Source organism: Cricetulus griseus, chromosome 10 (genome assembly GCF_003668045.3).
Source record: "Cricetulus griseus strain 17A/GY chromosome 10, alternate assembly CriGri-PICRH-1.0, whole genome shotgun sequence".
Classification (NCBI taxonomy): Eukaryota; Metazoa; Chordata; class Mammalia; order Rodentia; family Cricetidae; genus Cricetulus; species Cricetulus griseus.
The window spans coordinates 772,974-800,578 of NC_048603.1; the positions used below are offsets into that span (position 1 = coordinate 772,974).

General features: G+C 43.2%; 1 protein-coding gene across 1 annotated transcript; it reads right to left on the reverse strand.

Moving 5' to 3' along the window:
* Positions 1 to 517: 517 nt before the first annotated feature.
* On the reverse strand, positions 518 to 27,605 carry Mal2 (mal, T cell differentiation protein 2). The gene is made up of 4 exons (XM_027431409.2): positions 27,474 to 27,605; positions 11,480 to 11,650; positions 2,593 to 2,748; positions 518 to 589 (listed from the first exon to the last, which is right to left on the reverse strand). The coding sequence occupies exons 1-4, from the start codon at positions 27,603 to 27,605 to the stop codon at positions 518 to 520; spliced, it is 531 nt and encodes a 176-aa protein (XP_027287210.1).

Consider the following 27,605-nt stretch of genomic DNA (forward strand, 5'->3'; position numbering starts at 1 on the left):
ATACAGACATGTGCATTTATTTAAATGACATCTATAGCTGCTTTTATGTTATTACAGGATAGAACGATTGCCATAGAAACCATATGGCCTACATATGTGCTATCAGGCCTTTTGTTAAAAAAAAAAGTGTATCATTCCCTGTTTTGCATTAGAGATAGAATTCAATGAGAAGCCTGCTTGGGATATACTGTTTTAGTTATTTACTATTATTAAAGTTCAGGTGACTTAAGAAACAAAAGGGATACTATTGTTTTGTGAATAGTGTCTGCATGTTTTAAGGATATACGGGGGGGTGTATTTAAAAAGAAAAGAGAGAGGAAAAATGAAAAGATACTTGTCTAACATCAGAATAAATTTAAGATCCCACAACGTAACAAACCACAGCTTTCACTTCGGTTCTCCCTGGACAAAGCAAATGATGCTTGGAATGTTATACTGGGACAAATGGTACCCAAGTGATCAGACATATAAAGTAGACAAATGAAACTAGCACACAACTGTCAGTTTTCAAGGAGTGTTATGGTCGCCATCTTCGCAAAGCCAGACCCAAACTGCAACCATAACAAGCTGTCGTCATAAAGGCAAAAACCTAAGAAACAAAAAGAAAAACTACTGTCAGGTCACAACACGGACTTTTAGAAAATGCATCCCAAAGAGACCACCAAATGAACACTTGCCAACTGACCTGAAGATGCTCCAGTACAAAAAACTATTTCATAGTGATCTATGTTTTGATGATTTTGTTTTAAATCTTCACAGCACTGAGCTTCCCTTTGTACAATATAGCTCTTAATTTTCAAATCTACAGTCAGCCTTACAGCCAACATTTGCTCACATATCAGGCTCACGTGGTAAGTACATATGAAGCCCCAGGCACTGGATTAAGAACTTTAGCCCGAGTTATCTAATCATCCAGTAGTTTCCCAGCTAAGAAGACAGTCACTGGGGAGACATCAAATCACTTCTGTGAGTTTTTGAACTCAGTAGACAAAACCCACAGGAATGAATCGTGAGTCTGGTTCTTGCTCTTGTGGCATCCAGAAGCCCTAGCCCTTCTCTGAGCTGCTTCTTTGGTGCCACTGAAGGCTTCATTAATCCCAACTGTGCACACTAACCACAACTTAGTTCGGGCAAGCATTTAATCCACATTGTCCTCACGTGACACACAGAGGCTTGTGATAAAAAGAAGACCACAAGACAATACAATCCAAAATGATAAAATATCACTATCTCGGGGAAAGATTCTTAACTAGGAAACTGCAGCCTGAGAAGTGGGAGCAGATTCTCCCACAGAAATTTGTCACAACTTAATTAACCCTTCCTATGCTGCTTGTTTCTGTAGTGTATTTCTAATGCAGACAAGACCCACTGAGTGAGAATAACTGCCTTGGGAATCTATTATTAGTGAGAAGGAAATTCTCTCCATCTCAACTATACTGAGTAAAAAAGAAAAGAAAGAGGTTTAAACCAACGTGACACAGGAATGCCTGGTCAATTTTAGCTGCTGAAAACTCAGGAACCAGAGTTCTGACTGGACCAGAGTGGGTGGATAAAATGAAATGCCACAAAAGACTGGAAGCATTGGTCCACACACGGAGGTGGCTTCTCTCTGGCAGAGGGAGAAGGAGACAGGTTTCCAGATGAGGCACATCTATAAAAGAACACTCTAAAGAACTCCAAAAAGTCAGGCCTTGTAAGGGGCAAGGGCTAAGAAGGAAAAGACACTAGAATCAGTAACGCACTATAGGAACTACTAAATATCAATCAAAATACTTCATTTAAGAAAGTAATTTCATTTTGTGATAGTTTAAAAAATTATCCATGAAAAACAACATGGATAAAACAAAAAAAACCCCAGTATTTCTTTGTATTATTTAATGCAAAATGTCAAATTCACTACAGTGCATGAATAAAAGAGGAAAAAAATCTTTTTAAATCCCTATGGAAGGCTTTCTCCTGTATTTGTCTATTATAATGGCTGGTGAATTTGCCTTCCCACTCACTGGCATTGACCCCAACAATAAGAAGTGAAACTTATTCATATCACTCCCCCAAAAAACATCCTTTTACTTGGCAGGCCCATAGTAAGTATTGCAGCCAATAATGGCAATTAAAAATGTGGATCCAAAGTGAGAAACAGATTTCCCTCGCCAGGGAGAATTAGAAAGACAGAATTCTTATAATTCTCATTGTCATCTCAAATAATGTCAACATCTTTGGGTTACAGTTGAGTCACACACGACAATGCAGGTGATGATATTACCTTGCTCAGAAGATCACTAGACTGATACATAGCTATTACATGCTTAATTTTTGTTTGTTTGTTTGCTTGCTTGTTTGTTTTTCAAGACAAGGTTTCTCTATATAGATCTGGCTGTCCTGTAACTTGCTCTGTAGACCAGGTTGGCCTGGAACTCATAGATATTCACCTGCCTCTGCCCCTGAGAGCTGGGATTAAAGGTGTGCACCACCACTTCCTGGCTTACATGTTTAATTCTAAAGGCTGCTTTTAAAGGACCACTGCTGCCTGAGGAGTCTCCCGGATGCCTGGCCATGCAGAGACAGCACCTTCCTTCCCCTTGGAGCACTTACTGTGGCTGCCACATTGACGTTGTACTGGTTATCATTCAGGAGCGGCCTCACAGTCATGGTAGTGTTGCATTGCAGGTCATGCAGGGAGGTGGCTGCTGCTTCTAGTAAGAAGGCTCCAAAGTAGAAGACAAACACTACAAAGTGGTAGACAAAATCCTGAAAGAGGCGAGAAAAGGCACTTGTAGGTGAAGTATAAGATGTTTGCCGGTTCCTTATTTCAAACCAAGTTTTAGATAGGAAAGCTCAGAACATGTAATCAAGTTGTCTTCAGTATATCCGCCGTTTATTTTGATGACTTTAGCAAAATCAGGCCATTGGGATCTAAATAAGCCCACCCCTACCTGCAGAGGAATGGCAGCTGCTGGCTGAGCATGCTACAGCAGATGACCACACATTCCAAAGCACTTGGGAAGCATAAATTGGTCTTGAAGCCTATTTTTAAAAAGGAGCTATAGAGTGGGTAGCTTGGGTGGCTATGACCAAAACGTGCTATATGAGGAGTTCCAAGCTCTCACAGAATGAAAATATCAGCAGATCTATTTTATTTGGTATAATAGGAAACTTTCTTATATATTGAGTTTTATAATAAAAACATAATATCAGTTTAGATTAATATACAGAGATGTCAATATTCATTAAAATAAGATAAAAAGGTCTTTAAACTTAAAACTAAGTTAAATACCATCTTTAAAGTTTAAGTAAAATTATATTTAAGCTATATCCTTTCATAAATTTCATGTACTTATTAAATATTTTGAATTTTGTTATTACAATTGTAATTATATATTATAATTCTGCAAGATAGACTTGGTGATAGCATTCAATGACATACAACCTCACCTGACATTAAAAACAGAGACTATACAGTCCTCCAAAACAATAATTATTTATTTAGGCTACTGCGTGTATTACTGGAATCAATGTGAAAATTCAGCTTTACTTGAATTAATATATCATCCACACATTATTTTATATTTATAGCTGCCACATTTCAACAACTTAGTCTGCATAGCTTCTCATTCTTACGGTTATCCGTTATCATTTATTATCTGCTTTACAAACAAAATTTTGTCTTTCTTTTCACACAAAAGTTAACTTTAGGGAAGGGGATCAGCACCATGCTTACCTGCTCCTAAAGTCAACTTTCTTTCATTAAAAAGTTAAAATTACTGAATAATTTTAACCAACAAATAGAAATTATGTATCTAAGGGGAAAATGAAAGGAGATGAGGAAGGGGAAACTCTGATTAGGATGTAAAATAAATGTAAAATTTTAATAAATAAAAGAAATTATATATTTATTGTGCATAAGTTTTAAAGTATGCATGCATTATAAAATACCTAAACTGAACTACTTACTAAATGTGTTATCTCGCATACTCACCTTTTTAATAGGGAGAATATTGAGAATCCACTCTGCGACTTTCCAGTATGGCACTGTCATCAATTACCATCTGTATGACAGAGCCTTTGAACGTTCACTTTCTGCTGAAATGCTTTACCCTCTTTGGCAAATGCCAAAAGTTTTAAGTTTAAGGACCTTTTTATCTTATTTTAATTAAAATTAAACTTAAACTCTCTCCACCAACCCTCATAACCACCACTTTGCTCTCCACTTCTGTGAGCTCAACTTCTTCACCTACACCCATTAGTGAAATTATGTCATGTATGTTATTTGGTGCCCGGCTCATTCATTTAACAAAATTTCCATGTTCTGTGTTACCTATGTTCACCTATCTGACTGGAAATAGTTGTGATTGTAAATGAAGAGTTTCCTTCATTTCTAAAAAGCCAAATAGCTTTATGTATATATACTAAATTCTATTTACCCCATTACGGACTGATGATGACTTAAGCTGGTTCCATATAATGGCCACTATAAATAATCCTGCAAAGAACATGTGGGCCCAGATAACTCACTAACACACTGACTCCATTACCTTTGGGTATAGAGGTTCATGGCTCCTATGATAGCTCCATTGTTAAGTTTTGGAGAAGATTTCATACATATTCTATAGTAACGCTACTAATCTACATTCCTACTAACAATTTCTTCAAAGTCAACTTTTTCCTTCTCTATAAATGTCCACTCAATAGTGTTCACCATAGAACTGTGCTTATAATGCCTAGAATGTTCTACCAAGGTAAGACACATAAGGTATAATGTAAAAATGTTTTCTGTTGAGACACCTGACATTGCTAATCAACCCCCATACTTACTGACCACATGTTTTAGCCATAAGCAATGCTCAGATACATGTGGTTACTCAATAAATGTTCATCAACAAAGATCAATATCCAAATTGGGATGTCAGTGCACTCATGAGTTAATTGTATCTGCTTGGGTTATTAATTATCAATAGATGTAACAATTTGAGGTCTATTGAGATTGATTATTAATCACCCATTTAATTTACTAAAGATTCTCAGGAATGTTTTGTTTTATCTTAAAAGGCCAGGAGAGGGGCTGGGAAGAAAGTTCAGTCAGTAAAGTCCTTGCCATACAAACAGAGGGCCTGAATTCTAACTCTGACTCTCATGTTAAAAAGCCTGGAGCGGTGGCATGCAATTGTAATCTCAGCACTGGGGAGGTGGAGACAGACAGCAGAACCTTGGGGTTTGATGGATAGCAAGTCTAGATGAGTTCCAGATCCCAGTGAGGAATTCTGTCTCCAAAAACAAGGAGGATGGCCCCTAAGAAGGAATAAGACCCAAGTCCCTACAGACATATGCATATACACAAACATGCATACGTTACTATACATATACCCCTTGTATCTTTCACACAGAAAGGCTTGGATGAAGCAGAGTGGTAGTACTTGCACCTGTTGGAAATTTACTGCTTGTCTATCAGTTCCTGTGACTGGACTTTGGTTCTTAGGGCACTTTGCGTCTTGGGTTTCAATAGAGTTGGGACATGCTTATGTGTCTGAACTGGAGACCCATTCTTCTTGGGTGGCATTCAAGGAGAAGCAGTACACTTGGACTGAGCCTAGTCCCTGGGTCCAATACAGGACCAATGGACAGGAGTGCTCTGGAGCTTCTCATGGACTTAGTCAACGCCACAACACAAATGAGGCTTCTCTCATTTATTTTACTTCCTTCTGTATTATCTAATACAGGTATTTCTACTTTCCTCCTCATAAAAGACACACATACATACACCACAAAACAAAATAAAACATGAGGTAGTGGCTGGTGGGAGGGGAGGGAGAGGAAGATGGGATTGACATGCAAAGCAAGCTTGTTTCTAATTTGAACTAATAAAATAATAATAATAATAATAATAATAATAATAATAATAATAATAATAATATTACCCGAAAAACCCTCAAAATAAAAAAAAGAACAAAACAAAACAAACAAACAAAAAAACCCAAAACACCAATCACCTACAACAAAATCTCCTTTTCTAAATCCTTCTTAGAACCTGTTATTTAGTGGCTTTGAGATACTTCAGTTGTTTTTATTTATTTTTTCCACTTCTTGACCATTATGCAGTTTTAGCTAAGCTATTAACTGCACGACTATTCTTTTGCTGGCCTGTCTGCTGCAGAGATGTTTTAAAAGCCTCTCTTGGGCCTGCGCATTCTGACCACTAGAGCTACCCGCTGACAGCTGGCCACACTGGTTGTCTTATTCCAATTCCTGTTATGCACAAGAGCTACAGGAACTGTCTTCTGCAAGGTTCACTCATGGTTCAGAACACTTGCACTGTACTGGAGGTTCTCAAATACTGGAATGCAGCAGAACCATCTAGAGAGCTTGCTCAAGCACAGATGAATGGGCCCCATCCTCAGCTTTGGACTCAGCAGTCTGAAGAGGATGGGTTGAGACTGCGCATTTCTGATAGGGTTCCAGGTAATGCTGATGCCTTGGTTGGGGACTACCTTTCATACACCATCCTTGACAGTTCTTCATTAAGTTGGGTCCAGCCCTGCTCTAAGTCTTCTTCATATGTGCTTTCTACTAAACAATCCCACCAGGACTCACACGCCCCAAACATTGCTTGGAATTTTTTTCTTCAACCCACATGACCATTTTCAAAATTCTAATTTGAGTCAGTGTTCTACTCTTTTGCTCAGGGATGAACATTCACTAAGAAGGAAGGAAGGAAGGAAGGAAGGATGAAATAAAGGAAGGAAGAAATGAAAAGAAAAGAAGAGAAATCATTGCACCACTGATGTGGACCCTGGTTACATGGCAGCATGGAGAAGGGAAGAAAGCCACTAACACTTGAGTTTTATTACTGGTAGAACACACTCTAATTCTAGCATTCAGGAGGCTGAGCAAGGAGGATCACCAGTTTGGTCTACACCCTGGTGTACACACACACACACACACACACACACACACACACACACACACACACACACACACAGTCTGTCTCAAAGGGAAACAATAGTCCCAGTGAAAGTGACATAGATTATAGTTCAGTATGTTTAAATTATTAAGAGATGTTCATAGCCAGAATCTGATTAAATGTATGCCCACTAGACTTCCGGAAAATAAAGGCAGAGTTATTTAACTGTATCAGCTTAAAAAAAATCTTTCTTCTAAACAGGAAGGATACCCTCAAAAGTGAGGGGTATAAACATAGGATTTTGTTTTTAAGTTATACCAAAGTGCTGTTAGCATCAAATGTGGGGCAGGGAGAAAGCCACATCCACCACAGCTATTTCAAAATCAAAATCGACTTCCTACTGGGGCAGGTGGGAGGTTGAGGCAAAAGCAAATGCAATGGTAGCCTGGGCAAGTAAGGCCCCGCCTCAAGATAAAAAGTGAAAAGGGGCTGGACATGTAGCTTGCTTAGTATGCAGAAGGCCTGAGGGCCCTTCTCTAGCATCACACAACACAGTTCGTATGTAATGTTTTTACTGTACCAATTATACCCCAAATAGGAAGCCTGTGAAAACACTCCAAATGTATCTTGTATGATGAACATGATGGTTTTGATCCCAATGAATAAAACATAGAAAAAGTGCTGGGGAAATGGCTTAGTAGTTTTAAGAGCTTGCCAGGTGAGCAAGAGAACCAGTGTCTGGAATCTCAAGATCCTACTTAGAAGCCAGGTGGGTGTGGTTGCCCCACCCATAATCTGAGCTCTAGAAGCTGGAGGCTGGGGATTCCTAGAGCAAGCTGGGTACCAAGACCTGCCTTTCAATCAGTGAGCTCTGGCTTGAATGAGACCTTGCATCAAAGAATCACGTGGAAGAGTCATTAAGGATGATTCCTGACATCAACTTGGGTTCACAGGCCTAGGCACATACAGGCATATTTACCCACACACGTGTCCATACATGTACAACTACACACATACATATCACAGGCACACACAGTGAACATGGAAAAAGAAAAAAAAAGCCATCAACACCAGATTTCTACAACAAACATTTGTAGAGAGTATATTATTTCTAAAATGTACTCCTATTTCTCTCAGTCATAACACAGGGGTAGCATTAAATTATTCACAGGGGAAAACAATTTTTTAGCAGGTAGCATCTAATAATTCTGGAATGCAGGTATTAGAACTTGTACCGATCTGAGGATGACCCCATGATGTGCATGACTCAGAAACTGTCCTGGCTTGGGAGTGCACAGTAAGCATTACAACCCATGCAAAGCTGGACAGGTCATCAGAACCTGGGTCCATGTGAAGAAAATCTTAGACAACAAGGAAGGGAAATCTATTCTGAACCAAAGCAGCGTTGAATAAACTCTAAGAAGGCAGGGCTGGCTCTTGGGAAGTATGCCCACTGTGAAATGAGTCCGGTGCCATGGCAACCACGGTAGCCCATGCTGTGCACAGCTATTGCATGGTGGATAATATTAACTTGAAACTATGACATCTGAAACATTCTAATGTGGAAAATTTTTGAGTAGTAACGTTTGTGTAAATATTCCAAAGTTTTAAAAATCTACACACTGGAGACACTTTTGGTTCTAAGCACTTAGCCTGTACCCATTTCTTTAAAGGTTTCTGTTTTTGTTTTTGTTTTTGTTTTGTTTTGTTTTGTTTTTGAGACAGGGTCTCACTTTGTCTGCCCAAAGTGGCCTTGGACTTGAGCCCTTCCCGCCTCATGCAATGCACTGCATAATTATGGATTTGTACCACCAGGCCCTGCCTTCCAATAATCACTTTGATATAGTGGTACAATTCAAACAATGAGAACACTTACGGTTCCATTGTTTGGCCATCACACATTGCTACAAACAAGTAGGAAATGCAAAGTTGGAAAAAACAATAAACTACTAAGAAATCTAACAACCACTTTAGCTTCACCAAAAACATGCTTCACCACAGGCATCAGGAGTGGTGGGGAGTTGGGGTGTTGGCATTGGGGGAGGATGGGATACAGTATAGAATCTGTATAACAAGACCAAGAATGACATCCAAAAAGTATACATTTAGAAGGTATGTGTATCAATTAGGAAGAATACTGGATGCTGCAGGATCCTGGAGATGTTTCCAGATTGAACACTTCAGTTGCTAGGCAATCGGGAGATCCAGGCATCCTAGGAGAAGGGTCTGGTGGTGTGTGATACAGCATTTGGGAAGAGCAAGAGAGATGGGCTGTAACTATTAAGAACCTTGAAGCACCAGTATGGGCAGAGTGGGACAAACTTACCTCTGAACCTCTTTGAGTCTGATCCTTAAAGACCTGATTTCCCTTAGTAACTTTGGGGATTCCTGGGTAGACCTTCTCATGAGAAAGCTAGGCCTTCAGAAAGAGGCGATGAAACATCTATCTGTATTCTAATTAGGGACCTTGGATCTTTATTACATGATTGAGTAACAAATACTGAAATCAGGGAAAATGTAGGAAGACACTATCTCTGCAGCCTCCTGGAACCAGAACATCAAAGTTCTGAATTAGAAAGATGGTTGATTGGTGATTATAACCCAGACACAGAGCTGAGCACGAGGCAACCCATTGTTTCCATTATCCTTTAATGGCATCTGGTAAGGTACTTACTATTACTTGCTGTAAACATTTGTAATTATAGCTTTCCTTATGTTTTGTGAATAAAACATTTCCCTGTAACATTTGTCCTAAAGCTTCTAGGGGAAATGTCATTTACTCTAAAGAAATGCATACAGATCAAATGATCATCTTGCTTAAGTTTCAAAACACCCAACTATAATTGAGAACCTGATGGGGGTTCCCTATGGGTGTCACTAAAGCCCTGCCTCTCACAGGCTGGAATCATTCACACTGGCCTTTTCTAATTTGTTCCAGAGAGGACCACTAGAATTGAAGAGAGGCTCTGTACTACACACATGAAAAATATGGTCAGTCAATCACAGTGAGTGGTGCCTTATTTTAAGCATTGAGTTTAATACTGTGTTGTCAATTTTTCCTTCAAGAGTCACTGTTTTAATTTCGTTTGGAGATGAACAGATTATAAAATATTCTCTTTCAAAACACTGGGAAAACAATATGGTGCTACTTGTTTTCTGAAAAGTTTGGGCAGCCTGCCCCCTTCTGTGTCTGTGCACTTCCTTGTGGTGATATATAATTTAATAAAGCTTGCTTGAGGCTTCAGGATGCAAAGCCAGCCACAAGCTCCAGAGGTCAGGCAATGGTAATATACACCTTTAATCCCAGCAACTACACTAGTTAGCCATAGAAACTGGGCAGTTTGACAGAGGTAGACGGATCTCTGTGAGTCCAAGGTCACCCAGATTTACACAAGATCGAATCAGTCTAAAGGAGAATTAGAGCTCCTGTCTTTAATCCCAGCCCCAGAGAGGTATATAAAAGACAGGAGCTCAGTGTCTCAGGCTGCATTCTGAGATTTAGTCTCCCACCATGTTGAGGAGAGGCAGCAGTCTGAGGCTTGGCTAAAGCTTGTGGAGACAGCATCACCCCTTTTGGGCTGAGCTAGAGGCCAGCTTCTTTGCTTTTCTGATCTTCAGCCTAAAGCTTGAACCCCAATATCTGTCTCTGGGTCTTTTATTTTTTGTGTTGTGTCGGTTCCTAGTACGCCTCCTGTGTCTGTCAGTCAGTACTTAGTCTGCCCCCCCCCCCCCGTGTCTGTCTGTTCCTGTGTGTGTGAATTCAATTACACACTGAAAATATTGAGGAAAAATGTGTCTATACTAAACATGTAGATATGTTCTTCTCTTGGCTTTATTTTCCAAACAATACAGTATAAAAGCTATATTCAGAGACTAGCTCAGTGGTTCAGAGCCCTTGGGGCTCTGGTAGAGGACCTGGGTTCGATTCCCAGCTCATGGGACATCATGGTTCTCATCTATCTTCTGACTTCCACCAACACCAGGAATGCACACAGTGCACAGACACACAGGTACAACATTCATACATAAAATAAAACTATGAGCACAGCATTTACATTGTGTCGTGTATTCGAAATAACCTGCAATGACTTAAACCTTATAGCACAATGTATGTGAGTAATGTGGAAAATAAACCTGCATCTTTAATTAAATATAGGTGCTTACATATATTCAGACATAATATGACTTGAGGATATGTAGACATTAATACCTGAGATTTGAGGGTATGTCATGCAATCAATTCCCCTTTTACTAAGGCATGATTAAATTTATTTAAATAAATATCTGAAGAAGAAATGGATGGAAAATTTAAAGGCATAGGTGACTCAGTTTCTATTGTTTGGGTATAATGTGATCCATTTGTTGCGTGATATGAAGTTGTTTTTTAATGAGAGTGATCTAAATTATAAAAGTAACAGTGTGTTTGCTCAGTTCTATCACAAACTGAGGTCCGGTCATCTACCGGAACTACCCCTGGGCACCACAGTGACCCCTCATGCAGACCTAATTTCTCTTATATGCCTCCACAAAAAGAGCGGACACTCAGTGTTTCTGAACAATAGACTTACAATGAAAATCTCTTACCAGGAAGTTCCAGTTGGCATCAATCTGAGTCACCATACCAGAGAGGAACAAGCCCAGGAAGAGAAGGGAGAAGAAGAAAGCGGTCACAGACACAAACATGACCCATCCTTGGAGCAGAGGTAGAGGGACGTTGGATGAAGCAACCAAAATCCAGACAAGTCCACCCAGCACCTGAAAGAAACAACAACAGCAACAAAGGTAACAGAGAGTAGCAGATTTGCTTTACAGCGCTGTTTCATGCCACTGTTGCCAACACATTTGTATAGACTTTGCTCTTCCACTTTCCACCCTAGGCCCCTGTGCTCACCCCTGATACTCCATTTATCATTGCTTCTGTATCATTACACAAGATGTGTTCTTCCCTTAGGTGCAAGAGCAGTGCTACCCAGAACTTGGGTCAACTCTGTACCTGGATTTTCATGTTGGATTCTCTTCCTCACCCAAAAGTTATCTAGTCAACCTCACACACCAGTAGTGTCCTCCAGCCACCCTCACACACCTGTGGTGTCCTCCAGCCACCCTCACACACCTGCGGTGTCCTCCAGCCACCCTCAAACACCTGCGGTGTCCTCCAGACACCCTCACACACCTGCGGTGTCCTCCAGACACCCTCACACACCTGCGGTGTCCTCCAGACACCCTCACACACCTGCGTTGTCCTCCAGACACCCTCACACACCTGTGGTGTCCTCTAGACATCCTCACACACCTGCGGTGTCCTCCAGACACCCTGACACACCTTTGGTGTCCTTCAGACACCCTCACACACCTGCGGTGTCCTCCAGACACCCTCACACACCTGCGGTGTCCTCCAGACACCCTCACACACCTGTGGTGTCCTCTAGACATCCTCACACACCTGCGTTGTCCTCCAGACACCCTCACACACCTGTGGTGTCCTCTAGACATCCTCACACACCTGCGGTGTCCTCCAGCCACCCTCACACACCTTTGGTGTCCTTCAGACACCCTCACACACCTGCGGTGTCCTCCAATCATCTTCACACACCTTCGGTGTCCTCCAATCATCCTCACACACCTGCAGTGTCCTCCAGCCACCCTCACACACCTGCGGTGTCCTCCAGACACCCTCACACACCTTCGGTGTCCTCTAGACATCCTCACACACCTGCGGTGTCCTCCAGACACCCTGACACACCTTTGGTGTCCTTCAGACACCCTCACACACCTGCGGTGTCCTCCAGACACCCTCACACACCTGCGTTGTCCTCCAGACACCCTCACACACCTGTGGTGTCCTCTAGACATCCTCACACACCTGCGGTGTCCTCCAGACACCCTGACACACCTTTGGTGTCCTTCAGACACCCTCACACACCTGCGGTGTCCTCCAGACACCCTCACACACCTGCGGTGTCCTCCAGACACCCTCACACACCTGTGGTGTCCTCTAGACATCCTCACACACCTGCGTTGTCCTCCAGACACCCTCACACACCTGTGGTGTCCTCTAGACATCCTCACACACCTGCGGTGTCCTCCAGCCACCCTCACACACCTTTGGTGTCCTTCAGACACCCTCACACACCTGCGGTGTCCTCCAATCATCTTCACACACCTTCGGTGTCCTCCAATCATCCTCACACACCTGCAGTGTCCTCCAGCCACCCTCACACACCTGCGGTGTCCTCCAGACACCCTCACACACCTTCGGTGTCCTCTAGACATCCTCACACACCTGCGGTGTCCTCCAGACACCCTGACACACCTTTGGTGTCCTTCAGACACCCTCACACACCTGCGGTGTCCTCCAATCATCCTCACACACCTTCGGTGTCCTCCAATCATCCTCACACACCTGCAGTGTCCTCCAGCCACCCTCACACACCTGCGGTGTCCTCCAGACACCCTCACACACCTGTGGTGTCCTCTAGACATCCTCACACACCTGCGGTGTCCTCCAGACACCCTGACACATCTTTGGTGTCCTTCAGACACCCTCACACACCTTCGGTGTCCTCCAATCATCCTCACACACCTGCAGTGTCCTCCAGCCACCCTCACACACCTGCGGTGTCCTCCAGACACCCTCACACACCTGCGGTGTCCTCCAATCATCCTCACACACCTGCGGTTTCCTCCAATCATCCTCACACACCTGCGGTGTCCTCCAGACACCCTCACACACCTGTGGTGTCCTCCAATCATCCTCACACACCTGTGGTGTCCTCCAGACACCCTCACACACCTGTGGTGTCCTCCAGACACCCTCACACACCTTCGGTGTCCTCCAGACACCCTCACACACCTTTGGTGTCCTTCAGACACCCTCACATACATGCGGTGTCCTCCAGCCACCCTCACACACCTGTAGTGTCCTCCAGACATCCTCACACACCTGCGGTGTCCTCCAGACACCCTCACACACCTGCGGTGTCCTCCAGCCACCCTCACACACCTGTAGTGTCCTCCAGACATCCTCACACACCTGCGGTGTCCTCCAGACACCCTCACACACCTGCAGTGTCCTCCAGCCACCCTCACACACCTGCGGTGTCCTCCAGACATCCTCACACACCTGCGGTGTCCTCCAGACACCCTCACACACCTGCAGTGTCCTCCAGCCACCCTCACACACCTGCGGTGTCCTCCAGACACCCTCACACACCTGCGGTGTCCTCCAGACATCCCCACACACCTGTGGTATCCTCCAGACATGAACACATGCCATCCAGTGATCCTGCTGCCGCTCTAACCACTACCTTGCTGATGGGTTTTCCTACCAGTCAACATGGTACACACTGCTCGGTCCTCATCTCCTCTCTTTCTGCTCTCATTGCTTGTTAGAGAGTGTCTGAGAGAACAATAGCTGTGAGTCTAGTTTCCCGTGTGCAGTGCACATTGCTCTGTCTTCATCATCATCTGTCCACTTGTAGTTTGGACATCAGTTCCTACCTATATCACCATAGCTGCAACTCTTGTAAGAGCATAAGCAATTAACAAGCCACCAGCATTTATTATCTATCTACCATGTTCTGGAAGTCAAATCTGTACCCCAGATTCATGCCACAGTCTGTAGCCACCCTGGCACTGTGCTAGGTGCTGGAAATAAAATCAAGCTACAGTGGCCTCTGTCATCACAGAACTCAGTCTAATCTAGGAAACGGACAGCTAAGCAAGTGATGAAAATGCCCCTGAAACAATGGCAGAGCTGGGGAAGAAACTGGGATCTATACTTCCACAAAGGAAACATTCCAGACACAATCAGGAATCTTATCCGGGAAGTCATAAGCCCCAGGTCTGGGCTGGGATGATGGAGAAAGAATATAGGTGGGGTATGAGTGGGGGATGCTTAGGTAGGAGCCAGGATACCATGCAGCCCAGACAGAGAACACGGATCAGCAGGGTGTGAGCAGGTGAGCAGGGTCTTGAGGACAGTCAGGGAGACTCAGTTCATGTAAGCACAATGGCAGTCATGCTTGTCTTGAGCAGGAGGTAGCATCTTCAAGACCTACACTTAGAAGTTTGTCTGGCTAGAATATGAGAATGGACTAGAGAGGGAAGGGCGAGGGACTCAGGCCTAGGTGGGACGACAGCACAGCATGAATTACCATGAAGGCCTGGAGTACAGAGAGGAGGTAATGGATTAGATAGGAATTTATAAGTAGATGATGATGGTACCTGATCAGATACAGGGCATGGCAAGTAAAGAGAGGCTGCTGGCGGGGGAAACTAGGGTAGCATGAGAAAACAAACACAGGAGGAGAAAAAGAAGCAAAGACAATCAGTTTCATCCATCTAACCCTTAAGGCAAGAAAAAGGGCATGACCTTTGCAAGACACAGTAGGCCTTTTGTGATAGTTTTTCTCCCTCCCTCCCTCCCTTCCCTCTCTCCCTCTCTCTCTCTCCCTCTCTCTCCCCCCCCTCTCTCTCTCTTCCCTAGAGAGGGTTTCTCTGTGTACTGTGTAGCTTTGGAGCCTATCCTGGCACTCGCTCTGTAGACCAGGCTGGCCTTGAACTCACAGAATCTGCCTGCTTCTGCCTCCCAAGTGCTGGGATTAAATACGTGCGCCACCAATCCCCGGCTGCCTTTTGTGATTTTACCAGTCCTGTTTATCCTTGTCTTATGCCACCAAGCCCTTCCCATTTTTTATATTACAGAAAAAAAAAAAAACCCACAGTTCAAAAACAAAGCTCTTTCATGTCTGAGTGGCTGGCATTGCTGGCCCAGAATGTCACTGGAGTGTACTTGAATCACTAACTCATACCTAATCTTGAACCATTATCTTAAAAAAAAAAAATCCCCACCAAGTTCTACCCGTTCTCAGCTATGCTCTCCTAGGAGGAGACACACAGGGGAACTGAATGCCTTGGCTTTTTCTCTGCCTTCGCTAAAAGACCTTCTTGGCATTACACTACTTCTTATATCTCTGTATCCAAATCATTCATTAATGCCAGGGCAATTCTTTCCTATCAGTTAGAGAGTATGGTAGATTTGGCAACACAGGAAGCTTGCTCACATCCTTGCCTTAAAGATGCATCGGGCAGGTAAGACTCCCCTCCACCATCCCCACACCCCTCCCACCCCACCCCCACCCCCCACCCCCGCCAACACAGGATGTTCTCAGTATTTGTTTAGTGAACAAACAGACTAGCGCTTACATGAGAGCTCTCTGAGCTCCAAATCTGAAAGGCCAACAGTCATATTCAATATCCAAGTTGCACAAGTCACACAAGATAAAAAACATTCACATTTTAAGACAAAGGGCTCAGCCATATGTTTTGATGTACTCTGGAAAAAAATTCTACAGACAGAATAAATTACTTCTTGTGTAATGATTATTCAAGTGTTCCCTTAATAAACTTAGAGTTGTGGTATTATATCTCAATTCCTATTACTTTCAAATAAAAAATTAACAACCCCCAATGTTTTGTACAATAAATTTAAGTAATAAATATTAATGCATGTTAATTTTTTAAATGATTTATTTTTTTATTATGTGTACAGTGTTCTGTCTGCATGCTGCCTGCAGGCCAGAGGAGGGTACCAGATCTCATTCCAGATGGTTGTGAGCCACCATGTGGTTTCTGGGAATTGAACTCAGGACCTTTGGAAGAACAAGCAGTGCTCTTAACCACTGAGCCATCTCTCCAGCCCAATGCATGTTAATTTTTAACTGCTGCTTTATCAGGGATCATTAAAGTTAGAATAAATTTGTTCCTCAAAGAGATTATCTCCTCTCTTATATCATTTAACTCGTATATGAAGGCAGAAGGATATATATCTTGAATGCATCAGTCTTTGCTTGTTTCCATGGGTCTTCTTTCTAGTAGCCTGTTCCTATTAGCTACCTACAAATAATTGGTATTACTTTTTAAAAAGTTTATGAATTGTAAATCAGTATTAAATTTCAATTAATTCAAGCATCCTTTCCTACGCAGCTATGCGCAAGGATAATGAAAAATAAAGAACAGCTGGTCATCATTCATTAGAACAGACAAATTGAACAGACAAGCACAGCCTTATTAAGCAGACATTGTGGTAAGCTCACATCTCTAAATAATCATTTGGAATAAAAGTAGTATTTAATAAACCTGAATTCAGACAGATGGGTCCTGAACTTACTGCTAGACACCGAGCGAGAACATTCAAGAAAAAAAAGCAAACAGGTGAGGTCCCCGCTTTTAGAGTTCTAACTAAGAGAGAAATGCACACCATTAAATCTGATTTGGGAACAGATTGTGGTAAGTGCTATAAAAAGAACTGAGCACAGTGAGTTCCATTGGGTAGGAGAGGGGAACAGGAGGGATCCCGAAAGGTGGGCAGCAAGGCAGATTTGAAGTCAGGCTTGGCCAGGGAGGATTAACATGTAAAGAAAGAGTATGGGTTAACAGCTCTATTAAACTCAAAATTATAGCCTTTTCTACACCTCAAGCTTTCGAAAGGAAACTTAAAGGAAACTCGGTACTTTCAGAAGAAGTGATCTGATTGGCCTCATCTGTGGTGTGTGGGTGGCATGGCAACGGGGGCGGGGGGGGGGGAGAGGGAGTGACTGCTAGTTCTTGCTTTCTCAATTAGCCCCACCCACACAGCAACCCTAGGCTCATGGGCTTTGAATGACAGGCGACTAGTGCAATTCAGCTCTCATTGAAGAGAATGAGTGGACGGCACAAATCAGATCACTTTAGATAGTCATTTTCCCCACACCAAGAGGACCATTGATTGGCATCTACGAGGCTCTGGGTTTGACCCCCATTCTCACATAGACAAAAAGAATAGCTTGCTGCTGTTGGGGTCACTCTGGCTTTGACTTAAGTATCTCTTCCCTTATTCAATCAATTTCCTCTCCTTGAAAGTTACCTTTTCCTGTTAAGCGTCACAACCTGGCTTCAACATTAATAAGTGGGCTTCCCCGTGAGGCTGCCTGTGCTTGGAATACTGGCTTCCAATTCTGGGCTTCAGTAAGATTGGAACATTTCCCACATAAGTGATAACCGCTAGTGCCCCTGTTTAGTGGAGCGAGTCCTGCTCTTAGGGATGACCAGAGCACTGAAAGGGGTAAAATCTGAGGGAGCCGAACTGATAAAGTGTCCTGGCAACAACAAGTGTACATATTGCAAAGAGAGGTATTCAAACGGCCACGGTGCACCCACGTTCTCGTCTTGGATCTGAGTCCACAGTCTGACCTCATGTCTACCTCTGCCTGTTCCAGTTCCCTAGCTGTCTGAAAAGCATGATAATTACGTGTAAAATGTGCTTTCACTTCAAATTTCTGTAAGGAATTTAATCAGGGCTCAAACTCTAACAAAAGGCTCCTCTACAACCAGGTAACACCAAGCAGAAAGCCTTCTAGAAACATTCACCAGCTTTCCTCATGGTTGGCTGTCCTCATCTTGGCCCAACTTTATAGGTACCTGGCACACACAGGCTCCATTACGTTCTGAGGTGAAGTTATTCATTTGTTACCTGTTAGGCTTTGAATGTGCAATGTTCTGCACGCTATCTTGGGTCGCTGCAGAATCTTTTAGAGGTGGGGCTTAACTGGAAGAAGTGGGCCACTTCAGGTCATGTTTTGAGGGTCATAGCCTAGTCTCCTTTCTGGCTTGAGCTCTCTTATAACCTGGTTATAAGAGCAGTAGATGTGCACGGCCATGATGAACTGTCTCCTTGAAGCAAACTGTGAACCAGTGGTTTATGTAGACTAGAAGGGTATGGCTTGACTAGAGTCATCTTCCCATAAGAAAACCAAGGCAGTGGATATTCACCTACTGATCACACAACCCTGAAGCCTCACAGTTGGAGTTGAAGCATGCTTTCCCTAGAAACTTTTGGCTGGTAAAAATGCACAGCCCCACAAGAAAACATGGTCTTGGCAAGGACACAACATCCGTGATTCTGACTGTGTGGATTACAGACATCTCAACCTGTCTCCTATTTGGATGACTTCTCCTATGCTCCCAAAGAAGTCAGTTTATCAAATATCTCTTCTCTTTTCAAAAGATTTCCTGACAAGGTGCTTTTTATTTTGTTTTAAAGCACACACTCTGAATTTTTAACTAATAACTTTCTAACCTACTTGATACCTCCAGTTTTGTATACCATACTATTGTCTTAAGTAAACTGGCTAATATCTATGATGACTGATGTACATTAATGTTGGAAAGGAGAATATAGACGAGAACACCAATTTTAAGAGACAAATTACCAGACCTAAAACCCCTTAGAGAAAATGACTTAATTATTTAGAATTTTCTGTGTTGTCTTGTTATCAACACAACTGGCCATGCCATCTTTCTTCTGCAGGGAAACCAAACAACCAGTAAGCTTTGGGGTTGGGAAATAACAGTCTCCTAGCATGGCTTACACGAGTATGAATATAAAGTAGAAGGTAATACAATAACGGACATATTAGTTAACATGTATTGGGTCTTTATGGCCAAGTCTGCTGTAAGAATTTTATTTTTATCAACTTAATCCTCAGAGAGCCCAAGAGATATTATGAGGCCCCTTTTGCAGGGAGGTCAGTTAAGGGGCAGAGCTCTTGGTAACTGCCAAAGTCACACAGTTAACAAATGTTAGACATGGGACTTGGCTTGGCACTGGGTTCCAGAGCGTATGCTTTTATCCGTATAATTTTCTGCCTCTTTAAAGTTTATGGTTCATTCTAGACTGAGATTTCCATCAACTTTCCAAATGATTGCCTCAAGTTATGTCAAACTGACAAGATGGTAGCATAGGGCAGTTCCATGCAAAACATCTGAACCCGTCACCTACTTGTTAAGTGCTTCTGTTTTAATGGGTGCTGAATTCAACATTATGTTATAAAAATGGTTAATAAACCTAGAATTTATCACCTACATAAAGACAGAATATGTAATTAACTCCATGTTATATATGGCTTATATTCTGAAAGGTTTTAGTTTTGTTTTTTAAACTGGAAACAAACTTATGTTAAGAAATACAACCTTTGGCTGGTAGACACCTTGACAAAACAGACCATAAAATTCAAGTTCATTTACGATGTAGCTGTTCTGGGTGGTAGCAATATTAGAGATTCTGGGTCCCACCCACCTCAAGCTCCCCCTTCTTTTGGGAGGGATGCTCCTTTCCCAATTCCTTTTCTCTGCATTCCAGTCCACTGTCTCGTCGTCTACAAAGAACTAGGCTCACTTGTCCATGCAACTGCCTAGCATACACAAACTGCTGTATAGCTGACCTATGGTACCACATCTTCCAGAAAGACCTCTCTGGCTGGAAGCCATCCTCAGCGTTCAGGTGGTTAATGATGCATGTATCCGTTGAACCATTTACAACGTCTAGATTGAAATCACAGATTCGCATGCCTATCTCTCACTGGGCTGTGAAGTCAAAATTGGTGACATTCCCTTAAATGTTTCTGAACACTGGGAACCCAGGGGGCACTGTCTACCTAAGGTGTTCAGTTGTGTCCTGCTCCAGAGGAACAGAGACCAATCACTGGGCTTTAGAGTGCTGCAAGGGCAACTTCAGATCCCAGGAACACATGGTTGTCTGAAGTCCAGCCCATATCCTGATACATAATGGATGTCAAAAGCAGGTAAGGAGACTACCAAGTAGAAGCATGTCCTCCTCAATTTTTGGGTGACGATAGCAGCAATCACCACCTACTACAAGATCTTTGGATGATGGGGAGGAAGGTGATGGAAACATGGTCTATCTTGCAAACCAATTCTCAATCCTCTTTGTTCCCCATTTATCCATTTACTCTATTAGCACTGAAACAGCCACTATACCTTTTGATCAGGCTAGCCCCTAGGAACATGCCATTCTGCTCATTAACTGTCCTGACATTCACTGAGATTGCTCCTGGATTAACCCTGGTACAAGTTGCATGCTTTACACCACACTAATCTACAGGTTGAAGTAAACAAGATTTGCCTTGTTTGAATTAGGGAAAGAATGAATTCTGAAAAGCAACAGCAGAAGAGACATATGTAGGCTCGGTCTGTGAACACAGTCTGTTAATTACAAAATAAATTTAATTTTCTGCTTTGTATTTGATGTACATTTGTCAGCGCTACAAAATTATACCTTCACCTCATCTGACTCAAACTTCCATCTCAGTCTTCTAAATAGGTAATGCAAACCCTAAAATAGAAAGCAAACAGTATAGGAGAGAAACGAGGTCCTTGACTCTTTGCAGTTGTATTTATCAATTCCCTACCATGTAGATTCAAAACGCCTGCATGCCAATGTCCTGGCAAGAATTGGACAGGCCACTACCTCCTTCTTTCTTTTGACTGTCTTCCATCTGACATTTTTCATACAAAAGACTGCCAGACAGGGTTGCTTCTCGAAGACTCAACCCTCTTCTATAAAACTGGCTAATGAGGATTCAGGTCAAACTGTGTGACTGGAAAAAAATATTAGTATTTGCAGTGATATAAAGCATTTCTGCTCCCAAACTGCTTTTTCTGCACTAGCCAGTTGTTCTAGAATATTCTTACATACTGTCTTATAAGCCATAGCTTATAGCATAGCATTTGCTGACTTCTGTCTGTGTGTCATATAGATAACCAGTTTTTCATCATCTTAGGACCTTTTTAATTCAGCCGAATGGCAGCAGATACATACGTGGAGACCACAGCTCTCATAAGCAGGCACAGTTTTATACCACAGGATAAACCAAATCTGGTCCCCTTGACCTTTCCCTCTGTAGCAAGTTGGTTGGTTCAAAGTCTTTGCATTTTCAGTTCATATTTCCTGCAGGGCTGTGAGTCAGGGAACACAGAGTCTGAACAATGAGCTCTGGCTAATTTCCCCTTACAAAAAGGTAAAGGCTATTTTCCCGTGATTAGAGCTTGGCTTGTTGACTCCCTAGGCAGAGGGGGATAAAAATTATGTACAGGATAAAAACCCATCTAGAGAGGCAAACACATTGGTTGCTAGGCCTCCTGAAACAGTGTCTCTTTGTAATCAAAATCTATTTTCTGGCCAAGAAAAGAAAGCTCGATATACCAGAACATTGACATGTTAGTCATGCTACACTCAGACATCGGTTGAAAATAACTGGAAATACCTTCCAGAGTCCTCTGTGGGATTGCCTCCACGCATTCCCTCCCCATCAGCCTTTCAGCTCATCTCAGATACATCTTATACTTCAGACTCAGTATCACCTGTGAGAGCATCCAAGTTCACATGTTAGCTGACCCACTAAGCCTCGGGTCTTTCTCCTTTATTTTCTCAATCCTTTTGTTCCTTGGTTTTATTTCAGGGTCTCATCACAACTTATCTGAATTATATTAATAGTAAGACCCAATCTTCCTTCATTGATTTCCTGGCCTTTTAACTTTAATCTCCGTGCTTGACAAACAAATTTCATTAAAGATTTTGAAGACACAAGTCTGACCACATTTAAACCTGTCCTGAGGTGCTCCGTGGGGGGAACATATTCAAAGCCTGACCTATTTGCCAGCAAACCACAGCCTCAGTTTTGCCAGCAACATCTTCCTTTTCTTTTTCCCACCTTCTCATCAGTCACACCAAGAGGCTAACGATTGCTAGAAATTGCATGGCAGGGCCTGATATGTTTTTCTTTTTCGAAATCTCTGAGCTTTGTCCATGGCTTCCTTTCTTCCTGGATTTTGTCTCAGTCACCATTTTAGGCTAACCCTCAAATGTTACCTCCACCCCATCAAAGTGTCCTGTCCTAGCTCTCCAGGAGCCAAATGTTCCCTTTCTCATAGTATTTTCATAAGTCTACCTCAGCATTTTGTAAAACTGTAAATGCTTTTTGACCTTTATATCCTGCTACACTTTTATTTTTTTTTAAAAAAAAACAAGTTCTCTTTAACTATGTTTTGGCTGTCCTGGAACTCACTGCATCAACCAACCATCTTTGGGGTCTACCTACCTGGGCTGCCTGGCTGTGGAAACGTGCCTGGCCTACACAACATCTTTTAAGGGCAAACACTACATATTAGTTATCAGACTCCCAGGGCATAAAGAGAAGGTCCAATAAGCAGTGTGTTCTTTAATATGTTATTACAGTAAACAAAGGAAAGTAATTCTGGCACTAAAACACTATAGTTAGTTGGGAAAATGTGTAAAGAGATTTCTCACAAAGAGAAATCTAAACAAATAATTTGAATGTGTTTTCTTCAATACTGAAGCTGTGAGATTCACTGAATAAATCAATGTCACTGTTTTCCACATTTAATGGTATTGTGTTTGATCTTTCTTAACACATTTTATAAAATAATTTCATGGAGAACAGGACCCTAAATATCTTGTGTGGTCTGGGAGTAAATACACTCTGATATTATTACAGCTAGGCTGGACAGAAAATGCTTCAGTTGTATTTCACCTTTCATATGAAGACAGCTTTTCTTTCCCAAATAGAAGTAATCTTTTCTTTGGTATATCCTGTTAACCAGATTATAGGGGCTCTCAGGTGAGGAGACATGCAAAGAGTTTCGTACACAGTACGTAGTTAGAGGCACTGAGAGGACTGGAAAAATAGTAATTTTTTTGTTCACGAGACCAAGTGGCACTGTACTAGTGTGGACAACATTGAGTGTCTAACCTCAGCAATTCCACTGTTTGAGAAAGGGTCTGTTTTGTTGTTCACTGCCACCTAGGTAAGGCTCTCACACAGGAGCAACTTCAAGCATAAACTACCACAGAGGCCAGCTTTTCAAGTTCTTGGGATTTGAACACAGTTCCTCACAATTTTGCAACAAGTCCTTTGTCCTGGCCCCTGAAAATGACAAATTTTGGTGTTAATGTCTTCAGCATGAGCCAAAAGGCTTGGTTTCACAATAGCAACTTTGTATTAAATTTATACAAATACATGGTAAATATGCATCAAGGAAGGATAGCTTGGGCTAACACCAAAGGCCTGGAAAGTTGGAAGAGTCCTCGATTATGAAACGTGTTGTAAACTGCCTTAGTAGGTTCTAGTGGCAGGCAGTATTTACAGAGAGTTATGAGTGCTGTGCAGTACCAGAGACTGGAATTAAATTCCTTGAGCAAAGTTAGTATGAAGACTTAATTCCAAGACCATAGTCTCATTAGCTGAGTCTCCTGCTGATAGATAAAACCATCCTCACTGAGCACAGTTCGCATAGCTTTAGAGAGCAACATGACACCGAAGGAAGAAATCTTGGACATAAATGGATCTCAATGGAAGGTCAAAAATTAAAAAGGAGTCTAGAGATATCCAGAAACATCATCAGAAGCTAAAATAATTGGTTCCAGGCTGGAGTTCACTTTGTGTTTGAGACTGTGCCTAGAAAATGCTCACATTTAATTATTGGGAGAATAATTTCTGAAGAGGAGCCATCGGAGTCTGTGACTTAGAATCAAAAATCCTACGGCAACTGTGAAACTTAGGGATGAATGTGCTTCAGATGAATGTCTTAGCTCTTGCCTGTAAATGACTTGGAGTGGGCTTTGTAGGTAGAAGACCACCAAGGTCACCTGCAGGCTGCTTTCTTAATCTTATGATCCAGTGTCACTAAGCATTCCAGAAGGATGGAGGCCAAGAAGGAACTGCTGGTTTGGCTCAAAGTGGCCTCTCATTTCCCTGAGGTCACTGGTTTCATTGGTACATTTTGATCCTCCCCTTGGGGAGAGGTAACAGGAGGTTCGGGGAAGGAGGTAAAAGATACCGTTGACTTAAACTTGGAAGGATGTTTGGCCATAAAAATAAAACCGTGGGGCTAGAAAGGCAGCCTACTCAGTAAAGTGTTTGCATTTTAATCCTGAAGTCCCAACTTCAACCCCCAGAACATACTAAAGAAAAGCTGCAGAGGGTGATGTGTTCTCTCAGTGCTATACAGGCAGAGCCAAGCGGATCCCTGGCCAGCCAGCCTATTCTGCTTGGCAAGTTACAGGCCAGTAAGAGATCTTGCTCATCCTGATCCCTATGCCCAAAAGAGTCCAAAGGATAGTGAGATGACTCAGTGGGAACAGTGCCTAATGTCAAGTCTGAGAATCTGAATCTGACCCCTGGAACCCGCATGGTGGAAGTAGAGAACTGATTCCTGCAAGTTCTCCCCTGACCTCCGCACAAGCGTTGTGGAATGGGTGTGCCCTCTGTTCCCTCAATAAATAAGCAAAATATTAAAAAAGAAAAGGTGGACAGTTCCTGAGGAATGACACTCAATGTTGTTCTCTGGCCTCCATATACACTTAAACACACAGGCACGAGGATACACACACACACACACACACACACACACACACACACACACACACACACACACGTGCAAGTCCAAATGGCTTTGGGAAGAGACTCCTCTACTTTGATAAGAGTCTAACCCGTGTCAGGGTTAGGTAAGTTGCCAGAGGAGCGGCTAAGAAGACTAAGAAAGCAGGAAGTATGTGGGATACTTCCCCACACTTCCAGAATCTAATCCTCCTATCCATCCTAATGAACAAAAAAACGTTCTCCTTTCTGCAGATCCTGGTCCAAAGGCACTATCAGTCAGTTGCAGTTATTCTGTGTATTGGGATCTCCAGGGAACTTTAAAAAAAATTAGCTGACTCTGGGTGCTCCCTTAGAGACACTGGTTTAATTAGTCCAGGCTGGCAACAGTACTTTTCAAAGCTGCCAAGTTATTAAATACAGCCAGAGTTAAGAACTAACTACTGTGGTAGATAGGAAAAGGAGATATGGAGCTAGAAGGAGTTCAATAAGTCACCTTCAGAACTAGTGTTCCATAAATGTGCCACACCGTCAGGTGGGTCCTGAGTAGCATTTGTTTTGATAACATGTGGGCAACACTTCTATGCATATGTTTCCATATACACATGTGTGTATACATATATATATGTATATATATACATATATGCCATGTATATGTATACATACAAGTTAATTGTATAAATATATTTGAATAACTATTAGAAATGTATAACCAACATATCAAATTTGAGATGCAATGTATATTACTGCTGAGGATGAAGCTAAGTTCTAGCCAAAGGTTAGGCAGCAACTCTACCACGGAGGGCAGCTTTTCAAGCGTTCTTGGGATTTGAACACAGGTCCTCACAATTTTGCAACAAGTCCTTTACTCATTGATCCTTTGTCCTGGCCCCTGAAAATGATAAATTTTGGTGTTAATGTTTTCAGCCTGAGCTAAAAGGCTTGGTTTTGCAAGATCAACTTTGTATTAAACTTAGGCAAATATATGGTAAATATGTAACAGGGAAGGATAGCTTGGGCCAACACCGAGGGGCTGGCAAGTTAGGAGCTCAGTGGTAGACCACACCTATCTCAAGACTAATATATATAGCATCACTGTCTCATTCCTATGCCGCTGTACTGGGCTTAAACCCGAACCCACACCAGGGTCTTCTAGACTCACAGTCAGTCTGATCCCAGCTGCCACCGCCTCTGCTTTCCGATTCAAATCGGAGCTAAACCTAAGGTGGCTTGGCTACCAAAGCATAGTGGGGCAGAAAACCAAGGCTCCCACGGTTTTCAGCTCCACAGCACAAAAGGGAAGCCAGAGTGACCCAGATCCAGGTTATGCAAACTCACAGGAGGATGAGTGACATGAAAACCCTAAAGGGAGCAAACAAAACCCGCCTGCAGGAAAGGCCCTGCCTTGCTAACATTTCTTTCTATTTGACATTCTCCGGGCATGATGCAACCCCAGTTGCCCAATTTATATTTACACATCCCCCTTGTCCACAAGGAGCTTCGAAAGCTCCCAACTGTACAGCATTCCTTGCCCAAGTTCAAGTGTCTAGTTCCACAAGGTTGCAGGGCGGGCCTGTGACTTCAACTTTCCTAGGTACAAGCGAGGTGCTCCGAGGAGGTTTGGAATTCTCAGGTAAACTGAAAATGGACAAGGGGCAAAGGCGAGAGTTGGAGCTGACAGCCCCACGTCTGTCTTCCACTTTTCCCCACGGTTGGTTCTCACGGCCTCTTGATTACACACTGCCAACGGCACCTACAATCTCACCGTCCTCCCTGCCCCGTTCTTCCCCAATCCAAAGGGCACTGACGATGGCAAGGGTGAGTGGGGTGAAAACCATACCCAGGCTTCAGCCTCCTCCTGCTCCTCCTTTTCCCTGGCGCCTTCCGCCCCGGCTTTCCACATCCTACCAGCTTCCTGGCCACCCAGTCATCGGTACACCTTTGCACCACCCAACAAAATGGCAGGTTAGCGACAGGAGGGGCCGAGGGCGCCAGTTCCTCCACCAGGCAAGCGTAGACCCTGTCCAAAGCCCAGTCCCCGCGACTCCTCCAAGCGCTAACACCCCTCTCCTGCCCAAGTCCCTAATCTTGGGCCCTTTGCCTGCTCGCACTCTAGGGGACATTTCCATTCCAGGCCGGCGAGCAGGTGGCCGCGTAACAGGTGCCAAGCAAAAAGGCCCGGACACAGAGTGGAGGGGACCCCGAGACCGTGGGCAGGAAAAGGCCACTTCCAGGAGAAGGTGATCGCCGGGGGGACCAGACCGGGCTGGGGGCAAGGATGCTGCCTTGCCTGTCCCTGCTCCCCGGGGCTCGATCGTCGCCTACGCTGCTACCCTACTCACAATCTCCAGGCAGACGAAAGCTCCCGAGTAGGTCCGCAGGATGTCGGGGCCCACGGGCAGGGTGACCCGGGGCGCCGGGAAGGACACAGCGGGGTTCGGGGGCGGCGGGACTGCCGCTCCGCCGGCCGACAT